Consider the following 16,153-nt stretch of genomic DNA (forward strand, 5'->3'; position numbering starts at 1 on the left):
TACTTGTATAAAGTAACACTGTTGCAAAGTTTGAATCTGGTAACCTTCTAAGAAGATGTCAATTGTTGAGAGAAACTTGCTATGAATTTTTATTTTTTAGAGGTAATTTTTTAGAGGCGATCCATCAATTACTCTGCTTTTTTGCTGAACAATATTGACCTTTTTCAGAATCTAGAGGGGGGGGGGAATACCTTTCAAAGTTGAAACTTTTATATGAGATACTTTAATTCATAAATGCTCCATGTCTAGAACCATCTTATTCAAGTTTCCATATACATGGCATGAGGAAACAAGGGCTCTTAACTTATTCATGGCAATTTAGCTGCTTTTGATTTTGTTATATATGTTTGTTAACTCCATCTTGACCCTGTTATGAATCCACATGGTACTTACTGCTAACAATCTGGTTTTATTCTTTCACTGAAGACAATTATGATGCAAAGATAATTGGGGTTGGAGCAAACAAAAGGAGGAAGAGAAGACCTTGCTTAGATCTTTTCAGGAGCTTTTTGAAAAATCCATAATGAGGAAATGACAGATGCCTGTATACAGGGGATCATAGTACTCCCTTACGAAATATGAACTCCTTACAACTCTGTCTCAGGGAAGATTCCCAGAACAACACAGGATTATGTGCCATAGAACTTGAGAGAGCCGCTATTGTGATATAAAGCAGCAGGTGACTGGGGTAATTCCCTTTACTCCTAAAGCTTGGCTTGGGCTCTGTAGGCTTTGCCTTTTTCTCAGAAACTGGAAGAATGTAGAATGAATGCCAGTGTTTCTCAGGGGTTCCATGGTTTGTTTGTTTGTTTTCTTGCTTGCTTTTGGCATTTCAGGTCCCACATAATTTTATGTTTCTGTAGATGTATTAAGAGCCCCTTGCTGTGATGTCATCCCACAATATTGTGGTATTTTTTTAAAGTTCACACACACACCCCAACCAGCAATTAGCTTTGCAAATTTCTGACTGCTGATACATCACTAAGCTTCAGCCTTTCTAAACCTGGTGAGTACTGTTGATAGGATTCCTCAAAATGCCACCATAGCTGTTAAAAAGGAGCTTTCCTCCTACAGTGGCCAAATATTTAATATAGCCCATTGTTTTGTCAGTGGATTCTCTGTTCACTGTCTTAGTCATGGTGGCCACATGACCCAAGAAGCTGTCTGCGGACAAACGCTGGCTCCCTCGGCCTATTGAGCAAGATGAGCGTGCAACCCCGGAGTCGTCCGCGACTGGACCTAATGGTCAGGGGTACCTTTACCTTTACTTTTTACCACACTCCCCCAGTGCTACACTCAGAGCATGACTTTGTAGGTAGGAACAGAGCCACTGTAAAACAGTGCCCACATTGCAATTTCCCCTCTATCCCCCACTTTCCTGCTTTATACATGCTGATTTACTGTTGCAATCAATACTCAGTGATGCGGGTCTGCTGCCATCACATGTAGTTTTACTGGTAGTTTGGACTGTGGAGTTCACACACCTGGCAGTATAGTGTGCAACTTGAGCATCTACTTTCCTGATTTTGGTCTCGCGTCAAAAGCCATTTGTGGGATGAGTGGGGGAAAGGCTGTCCTTGTGTTCATGATTTCTTCATGTAGCACCATTTAAAAGTTCAGTGTATAAGTTCTATGAAAATGAATTCAAGAGAAAGGTCCTGCCTGAGGTTAAATACATAAGCATGTGATGTCCATTATCCCTAACCTCCATTAAAGTTACAGTTTCACTAGGGTTTGAGACTACTGGGCAATAGAGGGGAAGAATTGTGATAACAGTATACTGGAAGCTTCCTTTGCTGTGGTCATTTTGACCATTCCTGCTTCCCAGTCCATAAATAACAGAAAGGAGAATTTCTGTGGTTATTTCTTTAATTCCTAGATTTGCAACCACAAAGAAAACCCCAATAAAAGCTTATACCATCTGCGCCATCAGCAAAAAAATGTTCTAGACAACTGACTGTTGCAAATAAAATGTCCATTTAACCTAACATGCTGAAATCCATTATCTTCTTCCAGTCCTCCTCGACTTATTTAAGAGCTGTATTCCAGAGAGAACCTCTTCTTCTTCTTCTTCTTCTTCTTCTTCTTCTTCTTCTTCTTCTTCTTCTTCTTCTTCTTCTCCTTCTCCTCCTTCTCCTCCTTCTCCTTCTCCTTCTCCTTCTCCTTCTCCTTCTCCTTCTCCTTCTCCTTCTCCTTCTCCTTCTCCCCACAAGTTCATCTCATGGCTTTGAAAGCTATGCAGTACATTTCCCCTACATAGAATAGACCAGGGGTAGCCAACTCCCAAGAGACGGTGATCTACTCATACTCACAGAGTTAAAAACTGGCAGTGATCTACCCCCTTTTGGGGGGTTCAGGTCAAGGTTGTTGAACTTTTTCTATGAAGGAAAGCCCTGTTTTGGGGGGTTCAGGTCGAAGTTGTTGAGCTTTTTAGGAGGAGGAAAGCCCTGTTTTGGGGGGATTCAGGGCGAAAATGTGAGCTTTTTTTTTTAGGGGAGCTAAAGTTGTTGAGCTGGTTTGGGGGGAGCCAGTGATCTACCACAGACGTCCAGTGATCTACCGGTAGATCACGATCTACCTGTTGGACGTGCCTGGAATAGACTAATTAGATACATGTGTTTTGATAGAAAAATCCTAATCGTTTATTCTGTGCAACTGGTCAACAGCTAATATTGGCAATTTTTTCAGATAATCCATTATAAGGCACAGAAAATAAATGACTATAGAAGTCATACAATGACAGAGTTGGAAGGGACCCAGAGGGTCATCTAGTCCAATCCTGCACACAGAGCAGTGCAGCCACACCTGTGCTGTGACACCTGCTGCTAATGAATGGAGGGAATGATCACAATCACCTAGTCCAGGCATCCCCAAACTGCGGCCCTCCAGATGTTTTGGCCTACAACTCCCATGATCCCTAGCTAACAGGACCAGTGGCCAGGGATGATGGGAATTGTAGTCCAAAACATCTGGAGGGCCGAAGTTTGGGGATGCCTGACCTAGTCCATAACAGAATCATCTTAAATGTGGACCCATCAGACTCCAGGAATATCTAACATCAATCCAATCCTGTTTAGGGTTAGACTTGGGGAATCTGAAATGGGTCTGATTTTCACCTCCAGGATCCAGCAAGACATATCTAGTTCACCAAAGACAGATTAACTTAAGCAACACTCTTAACTATAGTAATTACAGTTGTTAAGATTTATAGAAATGCTTTAAAATAAATAGTGCCATTTGTTCGTTTTTATTCAGCTGCTGCTAGTGGTTTAAATAAAAACTGCTTAGCTCTATTACATAGAATAGGGTTTGCCAACTTCTTCAGAATTAAAATAATTATAATGTCAATGGACCAAAAACTCTGAAAACTATAGGTTGCCTATGCCTAACTTCCAAAATTTTACGAACAAATAGGGCAACTTTTATATCTTGTAACAGATTTAGATACTGTGAAAATGCAGGGTTTTCTTGCATGGAAAACACAAATCATTGTAAAGCTATGAGTAAGCTGTGTTGGTTGTTCCAAATGAATGTCAGGTAAAGATTTTATACCACATCATTTTTCATTTTACTGGTGTGCCTCATATTTTATAGACAATCTGTTAAGATGTGTCAATAAATGTGTATTTACTATTCTACCTATAAAAACCAGGTGTGTTGGTTATTATCAGACGAAATGTAAAAGATTAAGATAATATAAACAATAAGTCATAAACATTATTTGAAATAGAATTTCTACAAGTCATCATGCTAGAGATGAAAGGCTTGAAAGTGGAGTTTCAATAGAAAGAGAGGGAAGTTTCCAGTGTAAAAACCCTAAGCCTAGCTCTGATGGTTCAAAAGATATTGGATAGTAAACCTGCCACAAAGAAATGACTAAATCTTGCCAAACCTGCATCCCAGACAAATGTGATTTTATGAGAAGTCAACATTTTCTGAGTTATTTTTAATGTGACATTTTGGAGATGGTATGCAGGTGGGGTAGAACTATTTTTAAAACAAATCATTCCATCCCATGCTTCTGATACTTACTATATAGCTTTCTCATAGAACATTATGCAGGACATATGCATAGAACTAACTAAGTGGTGGGATACATGCTTAGCCTGCTTAGCCTTGGGCAAAGCCAAAACAAGTGGCATTAAATCCAACACCAAATGAACATCTGGTTCCAAGCATGCCCTACTTATATGGGAAGGCAGTGGACCAGAACAAAGAGTATGGCTTGCAGTCTCCACTCTTTTCCGACCCTGATGCCTCACCCCCTGACCCGCCTGGTGTAGCTGCCCCTTACTGCCATTGAAGACAGCATGGCCATTCCATTCCCCTTCTTAAAAAAACTCATTAGTTTTAGTTATTCAGTCTTTACAATTACAGGTAGGTAGCCGTGTTGGTCTGGATCGAAGTAAAATAAAAAAATTCCTTCAGTAGCACCTTAAAGACCAACTAAGTTTTTATTTTGGTATGAGCTTTCGTGTGCATGCACACTTCTTCAGATACCACACTTCTTCAGATTGTAAAGACTTCTTCAGTCTTTACAATCACATTTAGTTTGTAACTGGCATTTGTGCTAGTTGCCCATTGCTGTCTACAGGAGACCAGATTGCTAGGGTAAGCAAAAGCATTCCTTGAGATTCTTTTGCCCTTTGAACACTCTGGTCATTAGTTTCGGAAAGAATGAAAAATTAACTACGTAGTTAATTTTTTTCAATTCGTCCCAAACAAATGCGCACCTCTGCAAAGCATATATCGTTGACATTAGAAATGCAACTGTAAATTGTTCTATCCCCAGCAAAGCTACTGCCCCCTTATTTTGTAGGTATGGGCTACTGAGCTGTTAACAACAGAAACTGTGAAAACACATAAGTAAAGTGATTAGCAAAACAGGGTTAGTTAGCCATCTCTAGGACTCATCATTCTTCTAAAGGGTAGAGTTTAATTCTGTTCTGTATGGCATCATTCTATACATGCAGCAGAATGAAGCAGGAAAGTCCAGAGTTGGTAGAATGGACTGCACTACATCATACCACACTTAAAATGCTCCTCATCCTCCTCCTCCTTCCACCTCCTCCTCCTCCCCCCCTCTCCCCTCCTTGCTTAAAATAGAAAAAGAAAAGGCTGGTCCCTGTGTAGTTGTTGGTTGGTGTTACTTGCAGCAAGTTTTTCTTTTAAATGTGCAGCCTGAAGTCCATTCCATCTACCATCTCAGGATTCCACCACCTGCTTTTACTACATCTGTGCACCAAACCAACCCCATTAGATAAATTATCTCAGTGTTCAAGTTCGGATTCCAATGTGGAGCAGATTATAAATCATTGTTCAGTGGGAAGGATGTGCATTTTCCATCTGGAAATAACATATTTCAAGGCAAATATCTTGAAAGTATTCAGGTAGGTAGCTGTGTTGGTCTGATGCAGTCGAAATAAAATAAAATAAATAAATAAACAAATAAGAATTTATTAAAAATTGTATATCTGAAAGAAGTGTGCATGCACACAAAAGTTTATACCCAGAACAAACTTAGTTGGTCTCTAAGGTGCTACTGGACAATTTTTTAATATATTTTTTAATCTTGAAAGTATGTTAGTTTCATTTTTCTGGACAGACATGTGAGCAAAATCCACAACCGTCTTGATTAATTGTGTTTAAACTGATCTATATACAAGTAGTGGGAGGGGGGTGGAATTAGAAATAATTAATGCTTTAATACATTTTGCCTGCAATGCCCACTGAATAAGATATGTAGAGGTTATTGAGGTGCTGCCATTTTGAAAACGGCTGCAACAGTACTTTGCTCTGTATGTGTGAAACCAACACCATACGAGATGCTGCTGCTTTTCCATTCTCAGAGAAAGCAGATAAGTAATTTTTTCAAATGCAGTTATTAGATGATGTACAAAGATGAACTCTGTTGTCCCTTGCTAAGGAGCTTAATAAACATTGCATCTTGAATGAAATGCTACAATTCTCTGCCACTTAGTGATGATAAATGAAACTGTGTTTCAGGCCTCCCGCATTTCAAGATTCAGCAGACTCTACCACTCTGTGCGTGAATGGAAGCCACACTACTCAGCATATAAAACAGGAATGCCGAAGCGATTACAAGGGCCTTTCTGAGGTTTCCACACATAGAGGGATTACCGAAGGAATGGAACTGAGAAGCTCAGGCAGCTTTCATCCTGAAATAGACCTAATGAACAATGGCCTTACAAATTCACTTTCATCATACTTGTTTAATAATGAACACAGCTCCTCCCTGGGCTCATTGTCACTCAGCAGCCCTCAGCATCCAAGCAGGCACCAGGCAAGCAACCTGAAGAAGAGATGCATCTCCATGTTGCCGTCTTCCGCTGATGGGATAGATATTACAACTATCATCCGCACGTCACAAACGTCACTGGTTACCTGCGTGAATGGACTGCGGACTAATTCAGCTGGCATTTCCCCTTCTCCCAGAGAGATCGCTCTCCACAGTACGCAGAAAGCCTCTCGTCCCCAGTCTTGTTCCCAGCCTGGGAACCATTGTCATCTTCCTTCCCCTTCGGTATGCCTTGTACCCATTTCCACTGAAATTGTCCGAGGTGACTGTGATCATTCGCAAATGCAGCAAACGGGAGAAAATGCAAGCCTCTGTCTTATAATGAACAGTGCTAGTGTTCCTCATCAAGACACTTCACATAGCAGTCAGAAGTTGAATTTTTTAAAACAAGAACCACTTGATGAATATTCTTCCACCTCAGATCTTTTCCAGCATAACCAAGAGCTGCCACCACCTTATCATTTGCACCAGCAGCGAAGCCAAACTCAAGGGACGCTGTCTCATTTACATGCTTCCATGTCTCCAAAGACAAACGAATGCGATGAGCAGGAGACCAGCAATGGCAAGCAGGCCTGTCGGTGGATTGATTGTAGCGCTGCCTATGATCAACAAGATGAACTGGTCCGGCACATAGAAAAAACACACATTGATCAAAGGAAAGGAGAGGACTTTACTTGCTTCTGGACAGGCTGTGTCCGTCGGTATAAACCTTTCAATGCTCGTTATAAACTGCTGATTCACATGAGGGTTCATTCTGGAGAAAAACCAAACAAGTGCATGGTAAGTCTGGAATATATTTATTTGACTAGAAACACGCTAATGTCTCTGGACTTCTTCCTCCTCTTAAAAATCCTCTTCCAGCATTATCAGGGTGCTTTTTCCAAGCAGGATTTGACTAAAAACATACATTCTGAGTTCTTTGCACTTTTCCTTCCTCAACAATATCATTCCAGCACAGTAATATTTTCCGGCAATTTGGTTTGTAATGCTTCTAAGACGATTTTGGGTGTTGTGAGGGGCACGGAATATATACATATGGGAGGGAGTGTCTGAGATATAAATGTTGCAATGTCAAAGAATAATATTTTGTTGCCCTCTGCAAAAGCTTGACTCCTAATACAGTTGTTTATTTTCAAAATGGCCATTGAAACATTAGTATGATGATCAAAGCAGCCTGCAGCCATTTGACATGAAGGGTCAGCGTGCCTCTGGTGACATTTAAATCAAACATGAAATACATTTAATGAAAATTATTTTCATTCTGCCTTTTGAGCAGTATTCCAACTGAGCAGAAGCCTTTATAATTATAGATGACAGAAAAGGAAGGGAATCCTAGTAGTAGTAGTAGTAATTATTATTATTATTATCATTAACAATTGCAGTTGAGCATGACATAAAACTTTTAGGATGGCTTTCATTTAACTTTCAAAAGACGAGTTTTGAAATAAAGCTGTTTTCTTCTGATCAGGCAGATCTAAGCCACATTATAATTCCAAAGAGAGCGTCTTGGAACAGTGTTGTTTCTGCCTGTGTTATCACAATAATGTGGGCAATTAAAATAAAAGCTAATGACTTGCAGTTGGCTTTCCACATGCTGAAAGCAGCAATAATATGAAACCCTGAATAGAATAGATAACAACAAGGAAAGATTGGTCAGAACTTCCAAACCCAGCAGTGAAATATGAAACTCTTGTTTGCAACCCCAAATGTATTGCTTACAAAGGAATAACCACACCAGCAGATTGGGTTGCCTCATGAAAACATCAGCAAGTAGAAGCACTTTGGAGATTTGGTGCGGGGGTTGGGGGAGAGGTTTCAGTGGAGTACAGTGGAGATGTGCTCTGAAAAAAAGAACACTCGTTACATACTATGGCTGTGATATTCTGGAATGGCAAGCATTCCCTTTAAACTAAGATGTCCTTTTAAATTAAAAAAGAGCAAGAAGACTTTATAGCAAGCATTGGGGAATATTGGAGCTATTCCCCCCACCCTGTAGTTATTACCAAGCACAGTCATAGGGTAAGGAATAATAACATAGGTCTAGTTATACTTCCTTATGATGCTGATGTATTGCTCATAAGCATATCTAGGTATACATGAATGGTTGTGTGAGGAAGTTAAACAATGTAGTGAAACAGTAGGTGGTCTGCTCTAGTTTCTTCTATGCATAGGCCATAGGCCATTCTCTATGTCCCATATTATGCTTTCTGTACTGTATTTCTTTATAGTTTCTATGATTTTACTTTATTTAACCTCAATACTCTGTTCAATTTATTATTTAATATTTTGAAATATCAAGACAACAAAGAATCTGCTTTATATGTACGTCTTATCCTCCTTATCTGAAACTATATTATGTATATATTATGGCACCCTTTAAATCTTTCCATTAAGCTCAAAATGGTAAATTGATGGTGTCTCTGTTTGTGCATTCATGACCAGACATCTAAAAACAATTAAATAGTATTCACAGCTTTCCTAAAAAAGCACATTGCTTTCTAGATACTAATTGTGAACAAATAAGATTTACCCGAAAATTAGTTTATCGGAAAAACCATCACTAGTTAACATGCCAATCAGAACAGATAATTTATGTAGTAATAGAGGGAAGCATCATGTAGAAATTTAAACCTCCAGTTTGCATCTTCTAAAGACACATTGTGCTGCGTTGGAGTTAGAAATTTGAAACTATGAAAATATCTGGATTACTCAGCAGAGTTGGCTATATAATTTTGTAAGTTGTTTTTAAAAAGGTGGTTAAAACAAATGTACTGGCTTCATTTTTCTCTTTGTCTCTTTTATAAAAGTTTGTTTTAAGATTAGAAAAGCTTGGTTAAGTTGCTTTTTTATAGTGATGAAAGATGTGGTGTAGAAATCTAGATTTACTCGACAGCAAGAAATACCCTCTTCCATATTTTCTTTGAAGTATGTGTTTGACAGCTATTTTATCGAGTATAGCAGTTTTCTAATGTTACCTTCCCAGTTAGCATTTCACACAAACCAGCTGTTATAATTCAGGGTAAGGAAAACTGTGAGATTCCTTTCTTTATGTTGCTGTGTTAATCTGTATTAAATAATGAGCAACACTGGAAGAATATTGAGTTGCAAATAGGCCATGAAATAGTTGCATACGCTTTAAATAATTAATCTATTTTTCATGTATAACAGAAGACTTTCAGTACTGGTGACAGAGCAATATTTTGAATGTGCTTTTGTGACCCAGTCAGAATGAAAGAACCTAGCACAACAAAACAAGTTGTGATGCCCGGGGAGACTGTTAATAACTGTTTAGTAACTATGAGTAAAGTAAAGGAGAGTTAAATATTTGAAGTAAAGAATGCATCTTTGGGACTCTGAAGGGACTGTTAAAATGTATATTTCTCGCCAACGTTGGTTTTAAAATGTTAAAAGGTTAAGATATTAAGGAAACATATCTTCAAAATCATTGCTGTACTAGGACTATATGAATTTGTGCTTTTTGCTGCAATATTACTGTAAAAAAATGTGTTTTCTTTGGAAAAAGTTTATAACTACGAGTTCAAAGTATGAATTATTTTGTGCAAATTGATGCCCTGCGTGAGTTTAGAAACAATTAGCAGATTTTTTTTCTAAAGTCAAGATCCGTAACAACAACCAGTGGTCATTGTTGGGTGGTTGCTGTGGCCCTGTACTTCTCCCTCTCCCCACCCCCCCAATGATTCCTTTTTCTCTTGATGTCCTTCCAAAGCACATTTTTATTTTCTTTGATTATGGGTATCTTTCCAGTCTGTTCTGCAAAATTTGTTGGCTGAATATGCATCGAACGTGTTCACAGGAGGCTGGCAACAAGTAGCTCCCTGTCTATATGCATAAAAGCTCCTGTCCATGTAAAATTATTAATTTCTTATGACAGGCTTTGCTACTATGTACTGTAATAGACAAAGGAATTTTGGAATTCAGGCTACTTGAGAACAGGAAATACATGAGACATTTTGATTGAAAAGTAAATGGTCCACTAAAATGGCAGTTAATCCTTTTATTATCTTTCCAACAGCAGTTTCCACAATACTTTCATGAGGTAAGCTTCCTTTCAGTCCAACTGTAACACTCATCATTACAGCTGGTTTAAATTTAGCCAGTGTGCTCTTTTCTCAGCAGCAGACAGAGGAAAAGTAAAATTCTATCTGCTGTAAAGGAATTACTGATATATTTTTGGGGGGTGGGGGCAGGTTCATTTTTACATTTGGTGCCAAAATCTTTATGAGTCCTTTTGTATTATCTTCTAGAATATTCTAATTAATTGATTCCTTTTCTACATTGTATCCTTCATTTGCGTGTGGATATGCACTTTCTCCTGGTCTTATTCTCTTTTTATTCCTTGGGCTGTGTAAGTAGTCTGAAGGAAACTACCTAATCTCCTTGCAATATCCTGTTATGTTTCATACTTAACTTGTGTTATTTTAGTTTTATTAAATTTGGTGCTCATCTGCATTATGATCAGAAATATATCCAACAAAAATAATGATGCAATGCCTCTAAGACTTGAACTTTTGAAGATTAATTTCAAGCTTTTGTAGATTTGGTGTCCCAGACAATTGGAATTTTGATTGTCTGAGAGCAAAAAACTATCCAACTTAAATATTTTCAGTTTAAAGCCTCCCCACCCAAGATTTATCATATCATCTTTTACTTTCACCATAATTTTGATTAACAATTAATAGTGATCCCAGTCTTGTACAATAATCTTTAAGTCCCTGTTTGCAAATGTAAATATGTATGTTATTTCCACCAGAAGAGGTGGGGTGGGGCTATTGAGGTATAATTTACAAAATACGGTACTATCTATCTTTCCCTTCTGTGTTGTAGCCTTTATGTAAAGTGATAAAAATGTCAGTCTTCACAAAGTGTGTTTATATTATTAATAAAAGACAACTTACAAGAAGCTTAATGAAGTGTTGAAGAATATAACTTTAAGTTGCAGAATTTTATTATTTTAAACCTGAGTATGTACGTTTAAAAATTTCGCAAGGATGACAGCTGTCCAATGATGATTCATGAATATATAATTTTCCAGAGTGGTAGCTGTGTTATTCTGTTGCCACAAAAATAAAAAAGTGACTTGTGAATCCTTAAAAACTAAAAATAAGTGGCATAAGCTTTTGTGGACCAGGGTTCCCTTCATCAGGCGCATGAAAATTTATATTGAGTTGCTGATATATACACACATGCACATTGTTCTGGTGTGTAGTGGTGGTGGTGTTCATGTAATTGTAAATGGTGACATTAGAGGGGAATAAAACACGGAAAGCACAGGCAGTGACCATTACATTGTTAACAACAATGTGTCATGAAATATAGTGTAGGTATTCACCTACACTGTTTTATGCTTGTTTTCCTTTACCTAAATGAAGGCAAGACACCTTGCTTCACTGGGTTCTTTCAGTCTTTGCCTAGTTGAGTAGGAGCTGGTTTTGAAAAAGCGGGCTCTGCACTCATTGAACCATTTGGTAGGGAATGCTGGCATAGGTCTTTCCCACAGAACTGATGGCCTTCAACATGTTTCTGATTCATGGCTTGCTGATGCCCCGGTTGACCTATGGAATGCAGAGATTAGTTTAATGGTTGACATTACAGCTCCTAGATCAGGGGTGTCAAACTCAAATTCATCGGGGGCCGCATCAGCAGTTTGGTCACCCTCAAAGGGCCAGTAGTATCTGTAGGACTATGTGTCCACTCTTTATTATCATAAATTATTGTCACTGCATTCAGTTATTACTGTTTTTTGTAATAATGTAAGTAATAACTAGCTCTGAAAGCAGAAACATAGTCAGAATAATGGCAAGTAGATATTCAAATGTACAATTATTGTACAATTTATTGAAAAATGATTTTTGGTAACTGCACTGGGTGGTGGAGGCTCGCTAGGGTTTCATGCAGGACCTTTGCAGAGCTACTAGTACCTGGAGATGCTGGGGTCCTTCTGCATGCAGGACAGATGTTCTGCCAGTGAGCCACCACCCTTCACCAAAGGGACTGGCTGAGATTGAATCACTGGAGCTGTTCTCCTGGTTCCAGGGTTTAAGGGTTTAAGTATAAAGCAGCATCCTACCGTGTTTTCCCTTTTTTAAGACACCGTCTTATAACTTTTTTTCCTCAAAAAACACAGGGTGGCTTATTTTCGGTGGGTGTCTTTTTATTATTATTACTGCAAGTGGTTCCAGCAGCACGCGCAGAGGTTCATCTGGACCTGAGTCTTTTTTTCTTCTTTTTGGTACCAGGTGAAAACGTTGTATTACCCCAGACTTTTTAGATGTGGTTTTATGACCATGCTACTGCTGATTTTTTTTTAAAAAAATGTGTTCTTTAAAGTTGGTTTGAATGAGACTCAAGCCCCTGGGAGCCGGCAGGAGGAGGAGGAGGCTTGCTGGGACGTCACCCAGCAGCGCGCGCAGAGCGCCCCGAAGCCTCAGGAAGCCGGGAGGAGGAGGAGGAGGAGGAGGCTTGCTGGGTCGTTACCCAGCAGCGCGCGCAGAGTGCCCCTAGCCTCCGGCAGCCAGCAGCAGCAACGCTCCCAGAGACTCGGGGCGCTCCACACGCGCTGCTGGGTGACGACCCGGCAAGCCTCCTCCTCCTCCTGCCAGCTCCCAGAGGCTTGGGTCGGCACCCAGCAGCGTGCGCAGAGCGCCCCGAGTCTCTGGGAGTGTTGCTGCTGCTGGCTGCACTTTGAATCCTCCTGCTCCTCCACGCGGCGCTGCTGGGTGCTTTGTCTGTGCTTCAGCAGCAGCCGTTTCCAGGCGCCGAGCCGTGGCAGGAGGAGGAGGATTCAAAGTGCTACAGAGCACTGCTGCGTCGCAGAGGATCGGGACTCTCCGTGCGGCGCTGCTGGGCGCTGACCTGGCAAGCTACCTCCTCCTTCTCCTGCTGTGGCTCGGGGTGCTCCATGCAGCACTGCTCCAGCCGCCTTTCTACCCCCCCAGGCCCCAGCTGTTTGTCGGCGCTTTGTCGGCGCGGCGCTTCAGCAGCAAGGTCCCGCTGCTGGGTCCCGCTGGCTGGGGCGCTCGGCGGGCCATATGACGAGGTCTGGCGGGCCGGATTTGGCCCCCGGGCCTTGTGTTTGACACCCATGTCCTAGATGTTCTCTTTTAGTTTGCGAAGTCTGCATTGCAACTCCTCTGCCCAGAGTTGAGGGATGAAACAGTTGGATAGATTAGATCAGGGTCCCCAAACTAAGGCCCAGGGGCCGGATGCGCCCCAATCACCTCCTAAATCCGGCCCTCGGATGGTCCGGGAATCAGCATGTTTTTACATGAGTAGAATGTGTCCTTTTATTTAAAATGCATATCTGGGTTATTTGTGGGGCATAGGAATTTCTTGATATTTTTTTTTCAAAATATAGGCCCCCCCCACAAGGTCTGAGGGACAGTGGACCGGCCCCCTGCTGAAAAAGTTTGCTGACCCCTGATCATAAGTGGCAAAAGACTTGATGTAAATGCTACCAAACACAGGCTAGAACTTATTGCTGATTCTATTCTGTGGTGGTGATATTGGCAAAGAAGCATACTCTTTTGGTCCATTGCAACTACACCCCCATACCGATATAAAGGAAACTTTGGGAGACTGCTGTAACATGTTTGCTGTGAACATCAGAAAGAATGCTAAGTATATCCTTTTCTATGTGGATGCCATAGTTGACACAAGATAGTCCATTGATGAGTCTGGAGCATCATATAGTTTTCTTTTGTGGGATGGGCTTCATTTGTTCCAACCTCAGAATGGTGACAAGATGCTTGAAGGATTTTGGCCCACTTTTCAATTCTATCCTTGCCCTTTCATGCTTTTTACTTCTAGTCCAAGGGGGTAATTCCAGGCATCTTTAAAGAGGTATTCCTAATTGTTGTTAAGGAGGTAGTTGCAGGACATTTCTAGAAGCTCTCTGAGGACACTGCTTGGATTTATTTCAGTTTGGTTTCAGAAACTTTCTTAGTCAGCTTAATGCAGGTGTGGGAAACCTCCAGATGTTGCTTAACTACAACTCACAACATCCCTGGCCATAGGCCATGCCTGCTGGGGCTGATGGGAGTTGTAGTTCAGCAACATTGGGAGGGCCAAATATTTCTGTCACCTGTCCTAATGGGTAATGTGTAGTGGGAAAGTGTAAGAGGGAACCCTGCTTCTTCTAGATCTCTTTGTGGTGGTTGATATTATTGATCATGGTGTCATTCTGTATAAGCTTTTTGGCATGGGTGTTTTGCTTGTTCCATTCCTGACCTGCAGGGCTGATCCCAGGTAGTAGTGGTGGAAGACTACAGTTTAACTCTGTGGCACTGATGCTGCAAAATCCCACAAGCATCTCTCTTGTTCCCCCGGCCTGTTTAAGATCTGTTTATTGAATATTGGATTGTAAACATTTATGATTCTATAGAGATTTGTTTTTGTGAATTGTATCTTGACTTGATCAACATAAAGTAACTTATTGAAAAAGTAAATGATTTTTTAAAAAAATCAAACAATTAAAGGAAATTGTAAATAATAGCAATCATATACTTTTTGTGGTACTACTTTCTGTTAAGAACTGTAGTGCAAGCTTGGATTATTAGACTTACTCAGCAAAGTGGTCCAGACTCTCTGTGTTGTTTTATTCTTCCTATGTGTAGAGATAGCGTGTCCACAAAGAAGTTCCTGTGTCCAGATACCATGCAACTTGCTTTGCTGAATAACTTATATTGGCCTTTCTTTTGAAATTGCACCCAAGGCATTTAAAAATGGGAAATGGAAAAAGCATGTTCTCATAATCCAACTCGGTAAAGTTTGCACAACTTGCTCTTTGTTTCATCATCCCAACAATAAATCTTTCATTTGTGTCAGCTGAGAGTGCCTACTAAGTCTGCAAGTGATTACTTCTATGAATTGTGTTGGTACCTTTGCAGTACATGGGTGAACGATAAAATGGGGAGTTTTTCAAGACTCTTTTATGGTCTAGCAGGAAGCCTCTAACAAAACAGTCCTGATGCATGGGGTTTCATCCAAGTGTTTCTAATCTCTTACTCCGTTAACCTCTGTGTGCAGGTTAAACAAGTTAAAATTATTCCTTTACACTGTGAAAATTAACGTTATCTGATCAGAAATGGTTTTGAGCATCCTTCAGAGTGCAAGTTGACACAGTAAAAAAAATTAGACTTGTGCATTGTCTGTTGAACCTTGAGAACAGAATTCCAATATTTTGCCTGAAGTGAGGGAAGGTTAGTCATTTGCATCCTCATTCACAGAGAGAGGCCAGCAATGATTGAAGCCCACCGTATCCAGGACCCCCAACACTATCTCAAGACATTTTGCTGCCACACATTAAAAGCCATCTGGACTGGCAGTGGTTTTTTCCTTCAGCACTGGTGATGGGATGGTGTACTCCACTTCACCTAAGGTAGCAAACTAGCTTTGGATATGCAGAGCAGACCACATGGCACACCCCCCTCTGTTGTCTTAGCAAGTTGCTGCTGCTTGCTCACTGCTTTTCTTGGTACCTGCCTGCTGCTCACTCAAATATTGCAATGTAGTAGTGTCAGCATGCATCATGTGAGCAGAGCAACATGCATGTACACGTGGTGCATGTTGGAACGGATGGCTTGGAGTGGCTTCTTCTTTGCCTGTTCTCTCCGTCAGGGGCCTTTCCACACAGAATTGTCTGAGACATATTGAGAGGGGGACTTGGCCAGGCAGCCCAGAAACGTAAGCAGTTCCACCAAGGTGCCTGCTCAAAGGGAAGAGAACAGGAGAGGGACTTAAGAAGAACAGCTGGAGAACCTGCTGCTCAGAACTTAAGTAGAGCCTTGCTCAGAAAATGAACATAGGGATGGAGTA

At 40.5% G+C, this 16,153-nt stretch overlaps 1 protein-coding gene across 4 annotated transcripts in view; it reads left to right on the forward strand.

Moving 5' to 3' along the window:
• GLIS1 (GLIS family zinc finger 1) overlaps positions 1-16,153 on the forward strand; it is a 191,932-nt gene that overhangs the window by 75,239 nt on the left and 100,540 nt on the right. For all 4 annotated transcript variants that reach the window (XM_088674042.1, XM_088674040.1, XM_088674041.1 and 1 more), the window contains exon 4: positions 6,007-7,099. In XM_088674042.1, the coding sequence (XP_088530168.1) occupies positions 6,007-7,099 (1,093 nt within the window). The remainder of the gene's footprint in view (positions 1-6,006; positions 7,100-16,153) is intronic.

The sequence above is a fragment of the Zootoca vivipara genome, chromosome 7, assembly GCF_965207765.1.
Source record: "Zootoca vivipara chromosome 7, rZooViv2.hap1.1, whole genome shotgun sequence".
NCBI lineage: Eukaryota > Metazoa > Chordata > Lepidosauria > Squamata > Lacertidae > Zootoca > Zootoca vivipara.